This window comes from Acipenser ruthenus, chromosome 5 (assembly GCF_902713425.1).
Source record: "Acipenser ruthenus chromosome 5, fAciRut3.2 maternal haplotype, whole genome shotgun sequence".
In the NCBI taxonomy this organism is placed as follows: Eukaryota; Metazoa; Chordata; class Actinopteri; order Acipenseriformes; family Acipenseridae; genus Acipenser; species Acipenser ruthenus.
The window spans coordinates 17,861,972-17,884,444 of NC_081193.1; the positions used below are offsets into that span (position 1 = coordinate 17,861,972).

At 41.1% G+C, this 22,473-nt stretch overlaps 1 protein-coding gene across 19 annotated transcripts in view; it reads right to left on the minus strand.

Annotated features, from left to right (window-relative positions):
• LOC117402545 (pumilio homolog 2-like) overlaps positions 1-22,473 on the minus strand; it is a 74,633-nt gene that overhangs the window by 46,627 nt on the left and 5,533 nt on the right. For all 19 annotated transcript variants that reach the window (XM_059023743.1, XM_059023744.1, XM_059023747.1 and 16 more), the window contains exon 3: positions 1,326-1,394. In XM_059023743.1, coding sequence (XP_058879726.1) covers positions 1,326-1,394 — 69 coding nt within the window. The remainder of the gene's footprint in view (positions 1-1,325; positions 1,395-22,473) is intronic.

Below are 22,473 nucleotides of genomic sequence, written 5' to 3' on the forward strand. Positions count from 1 at the left end.
TTCAGAGGCACTCCAGAAGGACGACATTGATGAAAAAACGCACCCCAACACGAACATTGGTTTGACCCACGGTTAGCCGCTGGTAGATTACAAAAACGATTAATTAAACTTAGGCTAGGTAGTTAAGTTAGTATGTTTTTATTCTCTATTAAATGATATTCATTGAAAAAAGCAAGAGAACCAGATCGTTATTATTTTTATTGTTTTGGTTTAATATAATATAGCAGGCTAATGTTCCTATTGAAGTAGGCTACAATATATTTTCTTTCATTAAAAAGTTGCCGTTATTCTTTGTTGAAATTAATGTTGAGCTTTCATATTTTGTTGTGTACTACTCATTTAATCGAACCAAGTAGTGTAACAAGTTGCTTGTTTCGTTCATGACGTTTTTAAAATCAAGTAAGCTTATTTGTGCATAAAAACGACGATAGAGTTGCAGCCAGTGTCATCTTACTTAAATGCACTCAAGCTGAAATCGTAAAGTAATTTAAAAGTAGACTACAAACGTGGCAGCGGACTCTTTAGCACGCACACAATAACTTGCAGACTTAATGCAACTGTGTTGAGAATTTAAAAGAAAGCATTTTATGAGATGGTTAACTAGAGGTACCGGCGCTATGATTCTGCACGACCAGAGGTTCCAGGGCTGTGCCCCTGCAAGCCCCGGCACAAATTAAGCACTGCATGCACGCCCCTTACCTACTACGTTACAGTGACGTGGCATGTTGACTTTGAAACCACACCCACTATAGCTCTTCAGTGGCAGTACAGCCTTTCACACAGGCAGTTATGACGGTTCAGTGCCGTCTCTGAACCACCTCACGAGGTTATCATTATCATTGCTACCTTCCCTTCAACAAAATAAAGTGGATTAATCAGGATTTGCAGTATATTGCATTCTGATTTGTGTGCACTACTGAGCAGGAGACCAGCATGGTTTCAGTGCTGTGCACATTATCAATGAAGTCTCTTTGATTTTTTAATGTTTTAACCAGTGTTTTCTATCAAAGTGTGATAGAATGTATTTACTACATCCCAGTGAACAAGGAAGTATTAAATTGGATTAATAGTTTTTATCCCCTAGTACTTTTTTCATAGACCTGTCTTTAGCAAGAGCCGACGAGCATGAAATCCAGAACCAACAAGTTCTATAACTTGGTAAATATTTCATTACAAACTCTGTTGCTTTGTAGTGAAGTTAATACTGTGCATTCTTTTGATATCCACTTTTTTGCATATAGTCTACCCAGTACAAGGAGGATAACTACTGATCTTTATTATCTGAAAGAAAGCTAAATGCTAAAAGCAATTATGTGGCAACATACCTCTCCCATTCCTCTAGATTCCAGTGCAAGAGCTTGAAAGTCATGATTCATTTCATCCACAGGTCGCACCTGTACAAAACACAAACCAGTAATTAGAACTCTGATGCATTACAACTCTGAATAGAACAGTCTGTAATTCTGGCTTCTGGCTGGAACCAATCCAAAAGAGATTTACATTATAGAGTTCACATTTCTGTTTTCTGATTTTATCTGCAGCCTCACAAGGGTACTTGAAAGAAATCTCACAAGCAGCAATTGGCTGCTGGCAACAAAATATATGCAGCACAGCACTCTCACTGGAACCTTGATACTATTGTATTTATTATTCCCCATAGACAGAAAGAAAACGTATTTGTTTATGCAATTATATGAATTTATCGATCCCAAAGATTAACCCTCAGATGAAAGTACAGACAAAGACGGGATTCATACCATGCAGTGCAACACGACCAGCTGAATTCTTTGAGCTGTTGTGTTCGTTAGAGCTGCAAGAACACATCTGCAATATGCATTAGAAATGAACGAAAAAATGTACAGAAAAAAATGCTACATCCAAAATGTATGAGAGGCTTTTTTCATGGTGGTCGCAATCCGTGGCTGAAAATGGGGTTAGTGGGGAAGCCAGACATGAAAGAATACTGGAATACGAAAGATATACTGCAAGCAACGCTAGGATTCGCACGACTAATGTCCCGTGACAAGTTTCCATTTTGTCTGGCAAACCTGCACTTGAATTACAACAGAAAGCAAATGAAGAAAGGCAAGCCTCGTTACAACAGTTTATTCAAAGTGCGACCAGTACTTGATAAAGTGGAGTCTTTTCTTACAAAGTACTATGTTCTACGTGATATGTTTCAATCAATTAAAGCCTGGTAGGATTGAAAAACCAAATGTCTCTTATGCAATACCTTCCAAAGAAAAAACATCACGATTTGGAATAAAGCTGTGGGTGCTTGCTGACAGTGCAAACGGGTATGTGTACAAATTTAAAGTGAGCTGCAAACGACAGAGAGAAGAGTGAATTTAGCCAGCCCTATGATGCTGTTATGTATCTCATGGATGGTCTGTTGGATAAGGGACATACTGTACTTTGATTACTGACAACTTCAGCTCTTATCAGCACGACACCCATTTTGTCAGAACACTGCGTGGTAACAGAAAATACTTGCTTTCGTTTCCAAAAGAGTTGGTGAAAAGGTGGTTTACAGGTCTGGGAGATCGTTGTATACTGCTTTCAGACAAGACAAACCACAATAAGCCAGTCTCTTGCTTAGCACCAGAAAAACAGCAATTGTGGTAAAAGTGAGATGTACAGGTAAAGATGTTACCGTACCCGAGTGTGTTGAAATGTACAATCGGAAAATGTGAGGTGTGGATATGGCAGACAGACTTTGATGAAAATGAAAAGAGATTGTACAAGTGGTACTTTAAAATATTATTATTATTATTATTATTAATTTCTTAGCTGACGCCCTTATCCAGGGCAACTTACAATTGTTACAAGATATCACATTATTTTTACATACAATTACCCATTTTACAGTTGGGTTTTTACTGGAGCAATGTAGGTAAAGTACCTTGCTCAAGGGTACAGCAGCAGTGTCCCCACCGGGGATTGAACCCACAACCCTCCGGTCAGGAGTCCAGAGCCCTAACCACTACTCCACACTGCTGCCCAAAATATTTTTCAATGTGATCAACAGGGTGGTGTTGAATAGTTACATCCTGTATCAAGGCACAGTTCAACAACGTCAACAGATAGGCACTGCTGTATACCCTCGGTGCGTTCTGGATGCAAGCTAGAAAAATTGGAAATAACCTAAACATCTTATGGCAAGAAACATCAGCTAGAGAAAGACTGCAGTTTGCAGTGATTGCAAAGTAAAGAAAACAAGAACATATACATATCTCCTGCCTGTAACATCGGTGTATGTCGTGAATATTTACAGAAACACTCAAAAAAATGAACTTACATCGTCTTTACAGGAGATATTTTTTTTACTTTTTTTTTTTTTTTTTTTTTACCAAATCCAAGAACTAGAAATATCAAACAGTAGAAGTGGATTTACAAAGCATTAAAAAGGACTTTATTATTGCACATGAACCGAGAATAAGCTTCCCTGCGCGAATCCCGATTTGTCTCAACAACTCACAGCAAGTTATGTTTATTTATTACTTTGAGTGCAAAATTGCTGCAGGTGTTTATGCCATGCTATATTCTATACAGTTTATGCTGTTTTTTTGCACTTTTTAAAAATATTTTTTAAAATATTTATTCCTGTCGTACTAAAATGTATATAATATTGTGAAAATGAAGCTAATGCCTTATGTTTGTGTTGGTATACATGTTTATGTTGGAATAAATGTTTAACAACTTTTATTAAATAAAAAAAAAGGCTTTTCAGGGCAAGTACGTTTACCTGCGATTCTGGCCTGTTTGTAGATAAATGCGTTGCTTGCAAAATTGTGTATATTTGAGATAAGTTGTTTGCAGACCATTTGTTGTTTTTTGTCTTTTAAAAAGAACATGCTGGGGATTTGTATATAGTATTTATTAAGTGTTTATTTGCATGGTTGATTTTGAGGACAAAAATAAAATTTGTATAACAAGCATTTCTATATTCAGTCCAGATATTACATTAATAAAAGACAGAACAAAAAACTTAAATGTCTTAAGTTTCTTGTGTTATACAGGTTTCAAACAATAATTTTTATTTCAGGTGTAAAATTAAGTCATTTGCTGCTCTATCACAAGCGTGTTCATTTGTGTGTGACACATGTAGTCCTGTAGGGTACAGTGCAGTGGCCGTGCCTTAGTACCCAGAGGGTTAATAGTACTGCGATCCTACAACCCAGCCAATTACCTCTAGACCCTGGAGCTTGAGTAACTGCCTGTTTTTCTTCCCTAACCAGCAGGAGCACCCGAGCCAATGCTATGCTCCCGGAGGAATCCCCGGAGAATACCTGTGCTCCCTTGACTGTATGACTCACTCTGCACAGAACACAGCTATGGCTTTACCAAGTGTGCCATTCCAAGATTAATCGTGGAAATCATTTCCCAGAAATCATACCTCCGCCGCATTTTCATTTTTGGCAAGCCGATGGATGTTTGACACCCACCATCTTTTGAAATGATAGTATAGCAGTGTATCCGATTCAAATCTGTGACACTTTCCTGGATAGCCATTCAAATAAAATTTAACAAAAACACTTTCCTCCCTCATCTCCAAGTACAATTCTAACCCACAGCACACATTTTTACTAAAGCTAGTTAAGTTAGTAGGGTAAACTGTATACGGTATACCGCTCTACTATAGTAGTATAGGAACAATAAGCCCACTCAGAGCAAGCAGACCATTAGCCGAACATAATTTACTAATGTGTATATAGTATCAATGTCCATTTTTATTTATTTACCAGTATTGTATAAGAATTTAAAAAAATGACATAACAAATTTAAAAACAAACAAACAAACAGGAACTTCATGGAAGTTACCAAAGAAAAAAATAAAATTGCCTCTTGATTGGATGGCCTTCAAGTCATTTATATAATGTGCACAGCTGCAGCTGCCAAACTCCTCTGTCTGCTAGTTCAGACGGAGGGGGCTTAGGTGGCATTTTTTTATTTATTTTTTAGTTTTGTTTATAATTTATTTTTTTAATTCCCCTTTTTCCAAACCTGATATCCTGCTGATTCATGCTGGAGGCAATGATTTAAGTAAATTGAAAATTGTGCAATTAAAAATGAAAAAAGATTTAACAAATTTGCATGAGCTATTTCCAAATACAAAAATAATTCTCGTGCATCACCTAGCGACGTCTTTGGAAAGATGCAAAGGCATCTCCAAAAATAAACAAAGCATGTAACTGGGTGAACAATGCAATTTCGGATTTTGTAAGGTGTTTAGGGGGATTCAATTCGGCACCCCGAAATTAAATATTGTGTATACTGTTTTGTTTTAATAAGTGTATTTTTTAAATATCTGTTATTGAGAAATGTATATAGACATAAGTATTACTGTATGGTATGCAATGAATGCTGTACGATATCTTTATATTATATTCATGATATCTTTATATTTGATTAATGAGATCTGGTGTAAAAGATAATAATTAAAACAAATCAGGTAGCGTTAAGAACAAGTTCTCACATGGAGCTTCACAATAAGCTACAAGTAAAAAGTATAAAAGTATAAAAAGTGACATTTTATCTTGAAATATGACTGGTGAGTGGGGATTTTTATTGTAGAAGTGAGGATCAGAGATTTGCACAGGGTTCTACATTGAATTGGAGAGCTATCTGAATTATTAGTGCAGTATTTGGTGCTGTGCGAGTACTTCCACCATGTCAACAAGGATTAACTAGAAATAATTTAACTGCACTTTTGGACAGTATGTATAGGAAGCCAACCGTTTTGTGCGTTTCTCAAATTATATATACACACACCTTAAAACACCATCTTCCACTAAAAACTTGTACGTTTTCTATACTAAAACAGGTTTAGATATCCCATGTGGACTGGATTAAAACATCAAAAACAGTATTCTCTACATGAAAAGTAAAATACAAAAATACAGTGAGCAATTTCCTGAAGATAAAATGTATTGTATAAGATAAATGTCACCTTTTTAAACAAAAAAATACTGTCTGCAATACACTTCGATAAATAAGATGACAACATATTTAAACAAAAATTACTGTCTGCAATGCAATACCAGGAAGCGTTTCTCAAAAAAATACAAATGGCATCCTGTAATTTTGGATAAATCTCCACAGAGAACCTTGCCTTTAAGTTCTAAGATTCGTGCACGCGTAGAAAGGCTCAAAGGCAGAAACTCTGTAATTGTGTGCTTTAAAAACAGTATGAACTAAGCTTACTCATTTCCGCCTATCGGAAGTGACCAACTACCCTGTGCGCTCTGGGAAAATTAAATGACTGCAGCAGTAATGGCGAATGACGGAGAAAGAAGCTTGGTGTGGAACTATTTTGGATTTCAGTCAGATGACAACAGCAATCTGGTTGAAGGCTGACAGATATGTTTTAAAGAACTGAAAAACAAGGGAGGAAACACCACCAATTTATTAAAAACAGCTTTCAGATCGCCACCCCATTCTCTTTGCCGAAGTATACTTTTTTCTTTTACTGTAGTTTCTTCCATTCTTTTAGTTTAAGTGAATCCCAGTGCGTATTACTAATAAAAAAGGCACAGCAAAGATTACAAATAAAACAGGAATGCGCTAGAAGCTGATCAAAAGGGAGTTCACTGATGCTTGTTTACTTTGTCATTACAGTGCATTTGCTATAAACAGCAAAAATATACTTTGCAGACGTGACATTTAAACTCTACCGCATGCCAAATGCTAGCAATGTTTTTATATTCTTTGGATTTTGTGGTAATCCATATTTTGTGTACGTAATGTGATAGCTGTGAAACTCCTGTATTTTGAATTGTATGCATGAGCGGTAGAAAGACCAGGATGAATACAGACTTCATTGCTAACATATTAGTTTCCCTACAGGTAACAGGCTTAAACGTGATGCTTCACCTGCAGAGGAAAGCACAGAACCTGTGGACGCTTCTAAGTCACACTGCAAAAATCCGCCAATGCAGACGACTGCAGGTTCAGCATGACAGCAATAAAAAGCACTTGCAGTTTATTATAGTAGCCAGTGCTTGCCTTTTGTCTAATTTACTTTCTTTGCAAGAATTTTTTAACAAACAAACAAGCATGAAGGGTCGAATGGCCTCCTCTCGCTAGTAAAATGTCTTACGTTCTTATTTAGGGTGCACTGGGTCGTTGTTTTGACGGAGACATTTGGCTTGAATATGCTTAAACAGAATTATGTTCTAATAACATGTAAGAGGAAGGCATCTACATTAGTAGCCCATTTGTTTTAAATTGTGTATGTTAGCAGTGTTTTAGTACTATCAGAAGCAGTTATTTGTCAGAAATATGTTTTTTTATCCGCTGAACTAATTTTATTAATTATTTGGAAGTGGTAATTTTCAAAAATATCTAACACTATAAAACTGTGAAATGAATGCATAGTGTTTAAAATTAAGGAATACAACGTTTGTCTGTATTCCCTTCCCTAATGTGTACCAAAGTCCCGCATAAAAGATTAATTCTCAACCTGAACGCAGTAGGGATTCAAGGAAATGCATGCACATGGATTAGGGAGTGGTTAACATGTAGAAAACAGAAAGTACTGATTAGAGGAGAAACCTCAAAATGGAGCGAGGTAACCAGTGGTGTACCACAGGGATCAGTATTCGGTCCTCTGCTATTCCTAATCTACATTAATGATTTAGAGTCTGGTAGTAAACAAACTTGTTAAATTTGCAGACGACACAAAAATAGGAGTAGTGGCAAACACTGTTACAGCAGCAAAGGTCATTCAAAATGATCTAGACAGCATACAGAACTGGGCAGACACATGGCAAATTGCATTTAATAGAGAAAAGTGTAAGGTACTGCACGCAGGCAATAAAAATGTGCATTATGAATACCATATGGGAGATACTGAAATTGAAGAAGGAATCTATGAAAAAGACCTAGGAGTTTATGTTGACTCAGAAATGTCTTCATCTAGACAATGTGGGGAAGCTATAAAAAAGGCCAACAAGATGCTTGGATATATTGTGAAAAGTGTTGAATTTAAATCAAGGGAAGAAATGTTAAAACTTTAAAATGCATTAGTAATACCTCATCTAGAATACTGTGTTCAGTTCTGGTCACCTTGCTACAAAAACGATATTGCTGGTCTAGAGAGAGTGCAAAGAAGAGCAACCAGAATTATTCCGGGTCTAAAAGGCATGTCATATGCAGACAGGCTTAAAGAACTGAATCTATTCAGTCATAAACAAAGAAGACTACGCAGCGATCTGATTCAAGCATTCAAAATTCTAAAAGGTATTGACAATGTTGACCCAGGGGACTTTTTCAAAAAGGATATTGCTGCTCTAGAAAGAGTGCAAAGAAGAGCAACCAGAATTATCCTGGGTTTAAAAGGCATGTCATATGCAGACAGTCTAAAAGAATTGAATCTATTCAGTCTTGAACAAAGAAGACTACGCGGCGATCTGATTCAAACATTCAAAATCCTAAAAGGTATAGACAATGTCAACCCAGGGGACTTCTTTGACCTGAAAAAAGAAACAAGGACCAGGGGTCACAAGTGGAGATTAGATAAAGGGGCATTCAGAACAGAAAATAGGAAGCACTTTTTTTACACAGAGAATCGTGGGAATCTGGAACCAACTCTCCAGTAATGTTGTTGAAGCTGACACCCTGGGATCCTTCAAGAAGCTGCTTGATGAGATTCTGGGATCAATAAGCTACTAACAACCGAACGAGCAAGATGGGCTGAATGGCCTCCTCTCGCTTGTAAACTTTCTTATGTTCTTATGTACCTGAATCAATCAGGCTAGTCTAGCTTATTATTATTATTATTATTATTATTATTAATAATAATAATAATAATAATAATAATAATATTATTTATTTCTTAGCAGACGCCCTTATCCAGGGCGACTTACAATTGTTACAAGATATCACATTATACATATATCACATTATTTTTACATACAATTACCCATTTATACAGTTGGGTTTTTACTGGAGCAATCTAGGTAAAGTACCTTGCTCAAGGGTACAGCAGCAGTGTCCCCCACTGGGGATTGAACCCACGACCCTCCGGTCAAGAGTCCAGAGCCCTAACCACTACTCCACACTGCTGCTTAAGAAAATAAGAAATGTTACAAACAAGGGGAGGTCCATTTGACACATCTTGCACATCTTATTTATTGATCCAAGAAAGAGCCTCATCAAGCCATTTCTTGAAGTAACCGTGTGAATAAGCTTCCACAACAGTGTTTCATTTTTTTCATTCCTTGCTCACATTTTTAGAGCTCTTCTAAGATACCCCTGTATGAAACATCTGGCCTAGTTATAAAAATGTCTGCTTCAAGGAAAGTATATTATTTGTTACTTTGTATAAAAATTAAGAGATTTGAAGCTGTCCGAAACACCACAGTTCTCTTCAAATATAAAAATAGCTTCTGCCTTCCCCCCACCCCCCTCTTTCTCTATAAGCTGAATCCAACTTCTGATGTACAGATGTTTTAGTTTGTTGCATCACAGATACAAAATCATTGCTAGCTATTACTGCTGCTTTGTGGAATTCTGATTTTCCTTGACGTTCTTTCAGTTTTATAACTGCTGAACCCCAGATTTTTAAAGGACTGGTGTCTAACCTGTCAAGCTTCTCTGCATTTTGTACTGTTTGTCTACCAAAAGCAATACTTACAGTAGGCTCCATCAAATTCTGCAGAGACAAAATGTTTTTTCTTTTGTTTATTACTATTATATCATGTCCCATGATGGCAAACTGGAACGCTGCTGCAGCAGAGTGATCCTGGTTTCATACCCTGATGGCTTTTTTTTTTTTTTGGTTGTGACGGCAACATTCTTTCCCTGCTCTATTCTCACTGAAAAATAAATCATGAATTAATACATAAACACATTGCAATGATATTTATAATCTGTATTTTATTTTAAAATAATAAAATACTGTACAGATAATCTCATCTATAAGCATTTAATTTTCATCATTATAAACATATTTGTCAATCTTAATGTTTTAATAGTTTCACAAATCGATGGATTGTGCATGTCCAATAAACAACTAATATCGCTTCAGTTCAATCTGGTTAAAAAAAAAAAGTTTTTTTTTTTAAAATAGTGTTTAAATCTAAAACAAATATGTAAATATGATAAATAGCAAACTAGGTTACAACACTAAAATTGAAAGAAAAAAAAACTTGTTTTTTTTGCCAGGGAAAGTTGGACTTGAAATGCTTCTAAAAGGTTTTTTTAAGCATCTCAACAAGTACACACTTGACCATGAAGGGTTATAAATTACACAACACGATTTTCTCTAATCCGCTAATACCTTAGCGACTATGGTGTTTTTTTTTTTGTCTGCTTTTTTGTAACGTTACTACATTGCTGTATTTAAATTCAGAGTTCATGTATTAAGAAAGTAGTATCACTTATTTGCTAATTTACAAAAAACATAAATAATACCTTAAGTTTAAAAGATTAGTCTGCCTTGCCAGAGGCTCTCAGGCAGACATTTCTGGCTTTCTTTGTAACCAATTGAAGATCCGCTTCTTCCACAGCTAGCCAATCAGAAGTGATAGAGGTGGGACGTAAACACTTTTTAAAATGTTTGTGTTTCGGTGCTAAACTTCCACAAATTCAGTTTTCAGAAACTTGCGTGGCTCTCTAAAAATATACCCAGTGTCTTTCTAGCAATAAAATGAGCATAGGAAAAATAAATAAATAAATACTTGTCTGACAGGCAAAGTAAAAGGACAAAACTTGTTGCCCCGGACATTGCACATCCCTGCCGAGTCAATGCCCCGGGGGCATAGAGTTGATGTTAAGACAAAAGTGGGGGAGGGCATTGACTCAAGACAGGGGCGAAATAACATGCAATCTTGCTGCAATATTTTTACCATTAGCTAGATTACGTTTAGAATTAGGCATGTTTAAAATTCAAAAGGCACAGCACAGAGTTACGTTAAAGAATGAAGAAATGCAGTTAAAATTTATTAAATGGTGAAATACTGTGAAGGCTGTGCAGATGTTTGATATGATGTTCTTGAATAAAACTTTTGAGTTGTATCTGATAGTTTGTCTTTCATTTTAATATTGATGAGGTTTAAAATGTAACCGTCATGATGGTTGCTGTCGGCAGTTTTAGGTATGAGTATAACCACGACGGTTCTAGTGTTAAATGGTGAAATACAAAGAAAGGGTTTGTCTGAAAAAGGGTGCTGCGTAAGTCCACTGTAATGTCATTTTAAATAGTCATAAAACACACATTAACCTTTAAAGCTGAAGGCTAGTGTTAAAAAAAAAAAAAGTCCCTGACCGATTATCAAAATCCAACTGCTGCTGTAAAAAAACAAAAATTCATACTAATGTATTATACAATTAGACATAAACAGAAAGAATAAAATAATGGATTAAGAGACATTCAACTTTAATTTATTATTTTCCTGGTATCCACCCCATTGTTGCAGCAGCCAGTTATAATTGGCAAAGCAGGTGCAAATCAGGTCTGAGAAGAACTTCAGCTCATGGTTTTCAAAATTGAAATTATTTAAATCAACATGTTGGCTTCAAAGCAACAGAGATTATTAACTAGTGTACTGTCGGTACAGTATATTATAGCCTGTTACTATAATACATACTCTATGGATATGGCCTTTACACTTTAATTCAATGGATATGGAGAATTCAGCCATAAAGTAAAGTAATCAGACAAATAAAACAAATTTCAATGCCTTCACATTAAATAAAGCTATCTTAATAAAAATAAACTGACCTGCTTACAGAAGCATCTAATTGAAAGCATCTTTCAGATATCTGCACTAAGACTCCAAGCGACAGGCCCCTCTGAATCCAGGTGCTTATTTTTCTTATTATGGAACCAGGTAGTAAGCACGGTCCTCCTCAAATTACTATCAAGTTGGTCCATGCCCGCAGTCCCTTTTGCTTGTTTTGCAGCGTCGCCCAGTTTCTGTGTTTTCCAGTTTCACAATGGTTCGAGACCTCAACTAACATTTAGTTGCAGCTTCGCCCAGTTTCTGTGTTTTCCAGTTTCACAATGGTTCGAGACCTCAACTAACATTTGGTTGTTTTAGTTTTTTTAGCATCTACACAGAGTAATTTAACAGTAACGACAACTTTTAAAAAAAATTTAAACTCAACCTTCCAGCTCCAGCTTTTCAATTCTGAGGATGCATTTTTTAAATAAAGTTTAAGTTAGGGTATGCAGGCTGACTGTTTGCATATACCTGCTATCACCAGCACCTTTAAATCGACAAACTGTTTTAGAAAAATAAAAAGAAAACAGCCCAAGACATCTGAACACCCAGACAGTATGAAGTTGTGGTTAAGCCTACTGAGGGCTGAATTAATTAGGTAAGTCTTGTCATAACTAGGGGTCTACTTAAATCGTGGAGAATTTACATATTCTTCCCAGGTAGGTTATGGAATAAAATTAGGATTTCACTGACATTTTGTGGACCTGTTTAAACATTAAATAATGTTGTGGTACTTGCTTCTTTACTAAAACAGAGTGCTGTCATTTGTTAAAGGCAAGCATGCAACATCCCAAGCAGTTGCTGCACACATTCTCTGTCTCTGTGGTGTGAAGACTTGCCCATACATTGAGACTGCACGTTCTGCATCTATTGAACTGGTTGGAAGTGTAAGGCAAAGCTTTGCCAAGTTATACAGATGTGGAAATCTGTTAGAAACAGTGCCAAAACTCGGTTACCCAAGGCCATATATGCAGCACGTTGTCCCATCCAGGAATTTATTTTATTAGTACAGTCGAAAGAAAACATGCCTAATTCGGGTCTAAAATTCTAACTATGTCTAAAAAGTAAGCAAATATACTTTTTTGCTTTGTCGTCCATTTTTGGTATTTTACCTCCAAAGCTGAAAACTAGATTTTAGCAACCTAAATCAAAATAACAATGAAACACTGACTTTGTCCCACCTCCTACTGTACAGCGCAGGTCACAGAAAAGCCAGTACAGACACACTGACAGGCTGATTAAAATATCGCTGTCATGTGAACAGTAAACAGGAAAGTTAACCGCTTTGGAGTATTTTTTTCAATGTTATTTGTCTAAGGAAGTTTTTTTGTCTAAGTGCAATGCACACAAAAAAAGCCTATCTACAGAATTAAGATACGTAGTTTGCATCGCTTGCAGTGTGCAGTAGTTTAAATGAGGTTTCTTTTTTTCTCTCTACTAGTCCAGTATGCATTGGCCTCTAAAGTGGTGAATTTTGTGGTGAACCCTCAATTTCCTGATTCCCGCAAAATCACGAATTAGGTAGACCCTAGTCATAACTTCTGATTTATGTTACTATATTCATTAAGGGATGTTAATATGGACCACCTACCTGGAGAGAAGTGCACGGTGAGCTCCCGAATATCATGCTGGCTTAGTACTGAGAATCATAACGGTTGCATCCCTGGTTTCATTCTATCCGGAGAGCCTTGTAACAACGATTAACAGTATTGCTTGAATTTTTTTATACAGTAAGCAATATCTATCAAAATAGTGCAACACCATTATTATAACTTTGCACTCACCTGCACTCTTTCATTTAACCTTGTGACAGCAGGTAAAGTTTCTATTTGTTTACTATTTCTTGCTTCACGCAGTCCTGCCCAGTCAGAGACTCAGAAAGCCAATCAGCTGCTGTATAGGTCTGACTGATGGAAACGACCCTCGCAGGCATGTGTGTGCTTTTGGTAACAATTAAGTAAAACAATTCAATTAATTTAGCAACAGTTCGTACAATTCACACTCACTTTACTGAATACATTGAAGTTTAGAGAGGTGAGTTACAAACCCTGACCTGCCTTAAAGTGTCCCAAGATTCTGGAGCCTGTTGGCAACCCTACTCTCAGATCAGTTGACACAGGTTGAAACGTCATTAAAGAAAATAGTGGGTTATGGCAAAGATGCAGCTCTCCTTTCTTGTTAAGGTAAAGTAAACCATTCTGTATTTTAGGCCTTCGCTCAGGTGAAAGGCTTGTCTCCACCAGCGTAGAGCTTCCCCGCACAGGCGAGACACGGTCAGCCAACGGTGTCTGTCATGTTTGGGGTGCAGCCGAAAGGCACTGAGCCACACTTGGATCGGGCGCATGTGGAGTAACCCTAGTTGGACGGGTGATGAAGCCGCGGCCATCAGACCCAATAGTTTTTAACACAACACCAATTGTACTGTGAACCCTTGTTGAACAGGGCCAGGCAGTTGCGAATGGCAGCTACTCTGTCGTCCGACAGGTAGGCTTGCATCATAAGGGAATCCAGCCGGAGACTCCAGAACACTGTACTTTAGCCCGGTATTAATTGGCTCTGGTATCGTTGAGGGGGAGACCCAGCCGAATCACAGCACGGAGAACTCAAATACGCTCCCCTGGAAGGCGAAGCGGAGATACTCCCTGTGCGCTGGATGAATACGAACGTGGAATCCGCGTTCTTTCGGTCCAGTGTGATAAACCATTTGCCCAGCCGGACAGCCTAGCGAGTATGGCAGATGCCAGCGTCTCGTTCTCTACCTACCGAGACGCCTTGCGTTCTCGGTGAGAGCGCTGCAGGAATTCCTCAACCGCTGGTCCAAAGGAATGGTCAGCGGAGGTAGGGGCTGCTTCTGAAGGAAGGAGGCACCTTCCCATGAAGCCGCGGTCATCCTCAGCAACGCGGGCAACCGGTTCTGTAACATCTGGGGCAACCACTGGTTCACACACCCTAGTCTCTGTGAGTCGCCTTGGATAAAGGCGTCTGCTAAATAAATAAATAAATAAATAAACAAATAATACACAGGCTCGAGTGGCTGCGGTAGGCAATCAGGAGAGCAGTACAGGTGCAGAGCGTTGATAACCTGGTTCTGGACCGCGTATAGTCACACAACATGGCAGCGCGTATCGTATGCCAGAGTGGAGCACAGGCTCAGGGAGCTGTGGCGTGTTAGGCAGGAATAAAAGTGTACTGCTTTTTTTTTTTTTTTGAACTGCAAAGGCAGTAATAGGAAAACATAGAGGCTTACACACACAGCAATTCAGCTATGGGAGAAACAAATTCACCACGCCAGGCGGGTGACCAAGCGCGCCGAGTAGGCGGGCTGAAACAAGCCGGCAGATGCTAATCAACAGCGGGCACAGCAGAGCTGGGTCCTGGTGGAAGAATCACACTTATTATTTTTTATTATTTATTTATTTCTAACTAAGTCAGTAAAGAAACAAAAACACCCACACACACCACACCAAAGCAAGCTGTGAGGGTAAAAATAACAGTCGCCACAGCAATGCGGGTAACTGATTTTGTTTTGTTTTTACCAGCCCACGGAGTAGGCGGGCTGAAACAAGCCGGCGTATGCAGCTGAACAGCGGGGCGCAGCAGAGCTGGGTCCCTGTGGATATCACACTGCTACTACTTTTTCTTTTTAAACTGCAAGGCAGTAAAGAAAACACACACAACAGCAAAGTTGTGAGGGTAAAATAGCAGTCATCATGGTAGCACGTGTAACTGCCGCCTTTTTTTTTTTTTTTTTAACCAGCGTGCCGAGTAGGCTGGCTGAAACAAGCCAGCGGAAGCCACTCAACAGCGGGATACAGCAGAGCTGGGTCCCAATGGAGGAATCATGCTTGTATTTTTTTTTTTTCAACTGCAAGGCAGTGAAATAAAACCACACATACACGCACACAACAGCAAAGCTGTGAGGGTAATACAACAGACACCACAGCAACGTGGGTGAACTGAAACTTTTAAGCGCACCTAGAGGGTGGGCCGAGACAATCCAGCAGAGTCAACTCCACAGCAGGGCGCAGCAAAGCCGGGGTCCGGTGGAGGATCAAGCATCTTTTTTTTTTTTTTTTTCTTATTTAAATGCAATAGCAGAGGAAAACACAAAACAGCAAGCGCTGTAAGGTTAGAAAGCAGACTGCAATCGCAAAGTGATGTAGTCTATTGAAAAGGAAAAGAGTAAACACAGTGCAGTTGTGCAGCATTTATAGCTGAATTCACAGAAGCAGGGTTTCTGATTCCAGGGAAGTGGCAAGCCAGCTTCCAGCAAAGAAATTGCAGGGGAACCCCAGAAAACTCGAGCGAGAGAGCTGTTTTACACAATCTCGATCACAGCAACTTGACTACGTGTAGTCACATGACCGGGGCAGCGCGTAGCCTACAGCGGAGTGGAGCACCGTCTACAGGCAGAGGGCAACGTGGCACTATGTGCACAAAGTACCGTGCAGCACGGTGCACTCTAGTGCTAGTTCTGTGGCAGTGGCCAAGCACCGCGTGCGCCGTGCGTACTGAGCACCGCGTGCACCGTTTACTGTGCAGTGCTGTGACTGTGCACTGACGCTGTAGCACTGGGCACCGTGTGCCGTATGCACTGAGCACTTGTGCATTGAGATCCCCAAGTACCAAGGGCTATGCGTGCGCCCATACACACCTGGTCAACGTGTAGCATACATCAGGGGGACACAAGGGCTGAAGCCGTAGGGGGAGATTTGAAGCAGACAGCAAAACCCTGGTAGAAAGATAGTATAGGGGCGAGCACACTGTTTGTTTACAAGGCCTGACTCACCGAGGTGGGCGGGCCTACGCAGCCGGCGAGGTCTAGGCTTAGCCCTGTGGAGGAAAGCACGGCTGGAAGAGTCACTCAACAGCGGGGATAAGGCAAGGCCTAGCCCCGTGGAGGAACTGTGTACAATCAGAAAGAAATAGACAACCACTCGCAGGTGACTGCACAGGCTGCCGCACACACACGACAGACAGATAAAAGAGCAGCCTACGACGCAAGCGACGAGGCCGCTGAAAGACAGAAAGGCTGTCTTTTCAAAGTCGTTGATTCTGGGAAAGCGGTGAGCCAGTTTTCAGCATGAATGCAAGAGAATTACAATCAACTCAAGAAGCTCTTTTCTATCAAGATGCTCATCTTGAGAAGGAAAAAGAGAAATGGCTTCCTCAAGATGACAGTTTTATTCCCTCGGTGGGCGGGACCAAGTGCATCATCCTAGCAGGGGCCTATCGGCAGCTGGCATAGAGAGCTCAGCGAAACCTACCCAATGGGCAGGCATATCCCATACGTAATGTCATTGGTGGTCGTCTTCGAATTGAAAGGGAACCAAATTCAGTGGCTTCAAGTGTAAGAATGATGTTTCTACCTCAATTTTTCACCATATAGGCTTTTAACATAACACAGGACTTTCATCTTAAATTGATACTGTAAAGTGTAGGGGTGGCAGGGTTCGACATTAACCATGGCCCGGCCGCCCAGGGCCAGTAGAGATCGCAGTTTGGCCGGTAGTTATGAAGCACCACAGGCACAACTGGGCCGGTAAAATTTTTTTAACTGTATAATGTATACAGTATAGCAGGGTTCTCCCCAGGAATTCTGTATAGTTGGGCGGCAGAACATTATAACCAGGAGCACTTTTAATGGAAAAATAAACTTGCCTTACCTTAAATATAGAATACAACAAAGAATTTGAATAATGCATTGTCTTTTGTTGACTATATCTGGTTGCACTTTTTTATGTTCTAAATTATTTTTCATTACTGTTTTTTATTATGTAAATTACAGTGCTCATTTAGGCACTCTACGATTTGACTGGGGAAAGATAATATAGGTTTACTGGAGTTACAATTGTTATGTACTACATATAACCTTACAGTACAATAATACAACAAAAAATGGACTGAATGATAACACCTGAAAATAATCTTCAGATTTTTTTTAAGAAAGTAGCCTGCTCAAATATAGTATTAGGCGGTGGACTGTGCCGATCGCCGGTTTAATTTGAAAACCCTGCATTCATTGTCATTATTTTTGCTTTGAAAATAATCGGTTATTTTTTAGCAGTCATTTTAACGTTTTAGCTAGCCTCTCAAAGTGCTTAACACAGAAAACCTGCCCCTTCAATTCTGATTGGTTAAATGTTGTGTCAAGACATAACACAGCTGTCATGTGGTTCCAAGATTTTTTTTTACCCAAAAAAATCTAGTCTGCTAGAAGCGCACTCAATCCTTATTGTTGAAGGCGCAGTAGCATCTGCAAGACGGGCGGCTCGGGTTTTGCCTGGGGAGAACCCTAGTATAGTCCACATGGCATCCGTTTTATGAACGCAGGAAAATGGGTCAGTGTGCCAAAAAGCTGAAAAAAACTAATTTACAAACCTATTTTTAAAAACATACCCACCCCCCACCCCCGATAACGGCATAATTGAACTCATCCGAACTTTCCTGCTGCACGTCGTATTTGTTGTACAGTCAGCATCTGAGACTGTATTGAAGTTTTTGGTTTTTTTTACAATTAAGCAACCAACTGCACCAATAAGCCAAAGGTAAAGCAATAATGAAAGAAATTATGAAATAAACTAAATGTTGGAAATTCAACATTTAGTTGCCCTCATATCCAGTCCCACAGTAATAGTTCGCAAGATAGCAGGTGTTTGTCTGCTGCTGTGACTGAAGCGAAAAAAGCACCGATGCATACCCAGATAAACCACATGGAAGCGGGACAACAGGATCGAATTGTCTAACGTTTTGATTTGGTGCACAATGTGTTCAGGTCTGAAATGCCGTTCACAATCTTTACAGGACTCGGTCGTATCAGCAGTAAGATTGGTGCTGACTTGGGAGAGGCTACAAGCGACAACAATCTGAGAACAATATTTTTTATGATTATTGTTTGAATAGTGTTTATTATTAGGATTAGTATAAATCTGTTAACCTTTTAGCATTGCTGTTACCATGATAACAGCTCGGTTGCGGGTTTGCTTGTAAAAGACAAGTATCATCTGTACACACACATTTTCAAATCTTGAATACAGTATTTTCATTTTCTGACAATCACGCCAATGTGTGCATGTTAAATGGCTGAAATAACTACAATAGCACTGTGGCAAAGTGCCCCGCCCCTGTGTGCATTTGTGTGTTCTGTGTATGTATGTATGCGTGCGTGTGTTAATGTCGGTGTATAGATTGGTACACGGGATATAAACGGGTCTGTGTTTCACGTGTATTTAAAAAGTGTATATTTGTATTTAGGCACGGGATTGCACATCACGCACGTGCAGTTAAATGTAATATGTGAGCACGGGGTTGCACAGAATTAATTCACGTGCTGGGATTCAAGTGAATAATTAATTAGTAATTGAATCCCAGCACAATAGTATATATAGACGCACATTTCGTTCAGTCAGGGTTGGGTGTTCGGAAGAGGAGAACGGGTGAGAGAGAAAGGAGTTAAAATAAGTGATAAGAATAATTATAAGTGTTTTGTACTCACCGTGTTTGTTTGTCTCCGTGCACCGTTTGTTAAGTGTTTAGTCGTTTTGTCTGTCTGTTTATTTTGGCGTCAAGTGCCGTGTCCAGTGTTTTTGTCTGTTCCAACCTTTTATTTTCTGTTCTGTTTATTAAATGCTGAACGCGATCACGCGTTCAGCCTCACCAAAACCCCATCTCTCTGTCGTCTGTTTACTCCCTGCTTCTGGTCTGACGCCACCCACTCCGGCCGTCTTTGTGACACGTGGTGTCATCGTGGGATAGCCGCGCCTCCAAGCGTCAGACCAGGAGGGGTCTGGATTTAAAAAAAAAAAAAAAAAAAAAAAAGTAAATGGCAGAAGACGCCATCAAACTGCGGGGCTGGTTCCTGGAAAATGCTGGGCTGGAGGCCCAGTCTCTGCCCATAGTCGTCCGGGTCCTGTGGATGATGGACAGTGAGAGATGGGAGGCATATCAGCAGGAACACACCCCAAACACCTTGGAGGAGGGTGTGGAGTTTGTCCTCAACTACCTGGAGGCAACCATAAATGGAACAGCAGCCCAGGTAGCAGGACCACCAGCAGAGGAGTACCTGCTGTCCCCATCTCCACCAGCAGAGGGTGAGTACCTGCTGTCCCCATCTCCACCAGCAGAGGGTGAGTACCTGCTGTCCCCATCTCCACCAGCAGAGGGTGAATGCCTGCTGGTTTTGCCTCCACAGCCCAAATGGGAGGAGCCCAAGCGGAAGGAGCCCGAACGTCCTACGCCTGAGTGGGAGGAGCCCGAACGTCCTACGCCTGAGTGGGAGGAGCCCGAACGTCCTACGCCTGAGTGGGAGGAGCCCGAACGTCCTACGCCTGAGTGGGAGGAGCCCGAATGTCCTACGCCTGAGTGGGAGGAGTCGGCGCGTCCACAGCCCAACAGGGAGGAGTCGGGGCGTCCACAGCCCAACAGGGAGGAGTCGGGGCGTCCACAGCCCAACAGGGAGGAGTCGGGGCGTCCACAGCCCAACAGGGAGGAGTCGGGGCGTCCACAGCCCAAAAGGGAGGAGTCGGTGCATCCACAGCCCAAAGGGAGGCAAGTCGGGGCTTCCACAGCCCTGGGACCCAAGCCACCAGCAGAGGGAAAATGCCTGCTGGTTCAGCCCCAAGAGCCAGAAGGGGAGGAGTTACAGGCTCAACCCCCTGAAAATTTTTGGGGGGGAGAAGGGCAGGATGCTGGTGTCCCCCAGCAGCCTCTCGCTATGCTGCTGAAGGCAGCACGGCGTGCACATGCCCAGCCGCCACAGCAGAGGGAGCCAGCACCGCCAGGAGCAGAGGAGCTGGAGCTGCCTCTACCTCCACCACCTCCAGGAGCAGAGGAGCAGGAGCTGCCTCTGCCTCCACCACCTCCAGGAGCAGAGGAGCAGGAGCTGCCTCTGCCTCCGCCACCACCACCGCAAGGAGCAGAGGAGCAGGAGCTGCCTCTGCCTCCGCCACCACCACCGCAAGGAGCCGAGGAGCAGGAGCTGCCTCTGCCTCCACCACCTCCAGGAGCAGAGGAGCAGGAGCTGCCTCTGCCTCCGCCACCACCACCGCCAGGAGCAGAGGAGCTGGAGCTGCCTCTGCCTCCACCACCGCCAGGAGCAGAGGAGCTGGAGCTGCCTCTGCCTCCACCACCGCCAGGAGCAGAGGAGCTGGAGCTGCCTCTGCCTCCACCACCGCCCGGAGCAGAGGAGCAGGAGCTGCCTCTGCTGCCCGTACCTCCGCAGGGAGTACGGTGGCCGGAGCCCCAGAAAGGGGAGCTGCCGGCCCCGAAGAAGGGGGAGGAGGTCTGGAGACCACTTTCCCCAGCAGCAGTTTCGCTGCAGGAGTTCTTGTGGCCGGAGCCCCACAGGAGGGAGCTGCCGGCTACGAAGAAGGGGAAGGTCGGGGGACCACCTGCCCCCGCAGCTTTTTCGCTGCAGGACGGGACCAACAGGCTGTCAGCCGTGCCACTACCGGCAGGGGTGCTGACAGCATTGCCAGCCAAGGGCCCACTGAAGCCTCCCTTCCCAGCCCGAGACTTTGTTCTGGACTGCTGGGTTTTTAAGGGGGGAGGTGGCCGTTGAGGCCATGTGTGCTGCGCACAAGGGGGGGTATATGTGGCAAAGTGCCCCGCCCCTGTGTGCATTTGTGTGTTCTGTGTATGTATGTATGCGTGCGTGTGTTAATGTCGGTGTATAGATTGATACACGGGATATAAACGGGTCTGTGTTTCACGTGTATTTAAAAAGTGTATATTTGTATTTAGGCACGGGATTGCACATCACGCACGTGCAGTTAAATGTAATATGTGAGCACGGGGTTGCACAGAATTAATTCACGTGCTGGGATTCAAGTGAATAATTAATTAGTAATTGAATCCCAGCACAATAGTATATATAGACGCACATTTCGTTCAGTCAGGGTTGGGTGTTCGGAAGAGGAGAACGGGTGAGAGAGAAAGGAGTTAAAATAAGTGATAAGAATAATTATAAGTGTTTTGTACTCACCGTGTTTGTTTGTCTCTGTGCACCGTTTGTTAAGTGTTTAGTCGTTTTGTCTGTCTGTTTATTTTGGCGTCAAGTGCCGTGTCCAGTGTTTTTGTCTGTTCCAACCTTTTATTTTCTGTTCTGTTTATTAAATGCTGAACGCGATCACGCGTTCAGCCTCACCAAAACCCCATCTCTCTGTCGTCTGTTTACTCCCTGCTTCTGGTCTGACGCCACCCACTCCGGCCGTCTTTGTGACAAGCACATATTGAAAGACTTTGCTTTGCCACTTTTTTTATTTGAGACGTGGGCTCTCAGGTTACCGTACACATTACTGACGCCATAGCAACTCTGAAGCCAAAAATAACAGTATATAAAATAACACAATAATAGTTTAAAAATGAAACATCGGGTGAATTTATTGCTGATGATAACTAATTATGTTATTTTTATATTGTCATCTAGTCAAAACGTGTTAAATGTACAAAAAGCCAGATTTAAAAAATAGATCAGCTATTACCATTTAAACATATGGTATACATATAATCAGAACGGTTAAACAAATAATCCATAAGATTGTTTATTTTATTTTTCAATGCCGCTTACACAACATAATACATTACTCTGCTATTAACTTGCCGAGCACGGTGATACAGTGTGCGCGTTGTTTCAGCCTATGTACTCACCAAACTGTTGTTAAAGTCATCGATGAGCCACCAAAAAAAAGCAGGTGAGATTCACCATAAACAATGTAGAGACAACAGACGCCTCCATGTCAATGTGGAC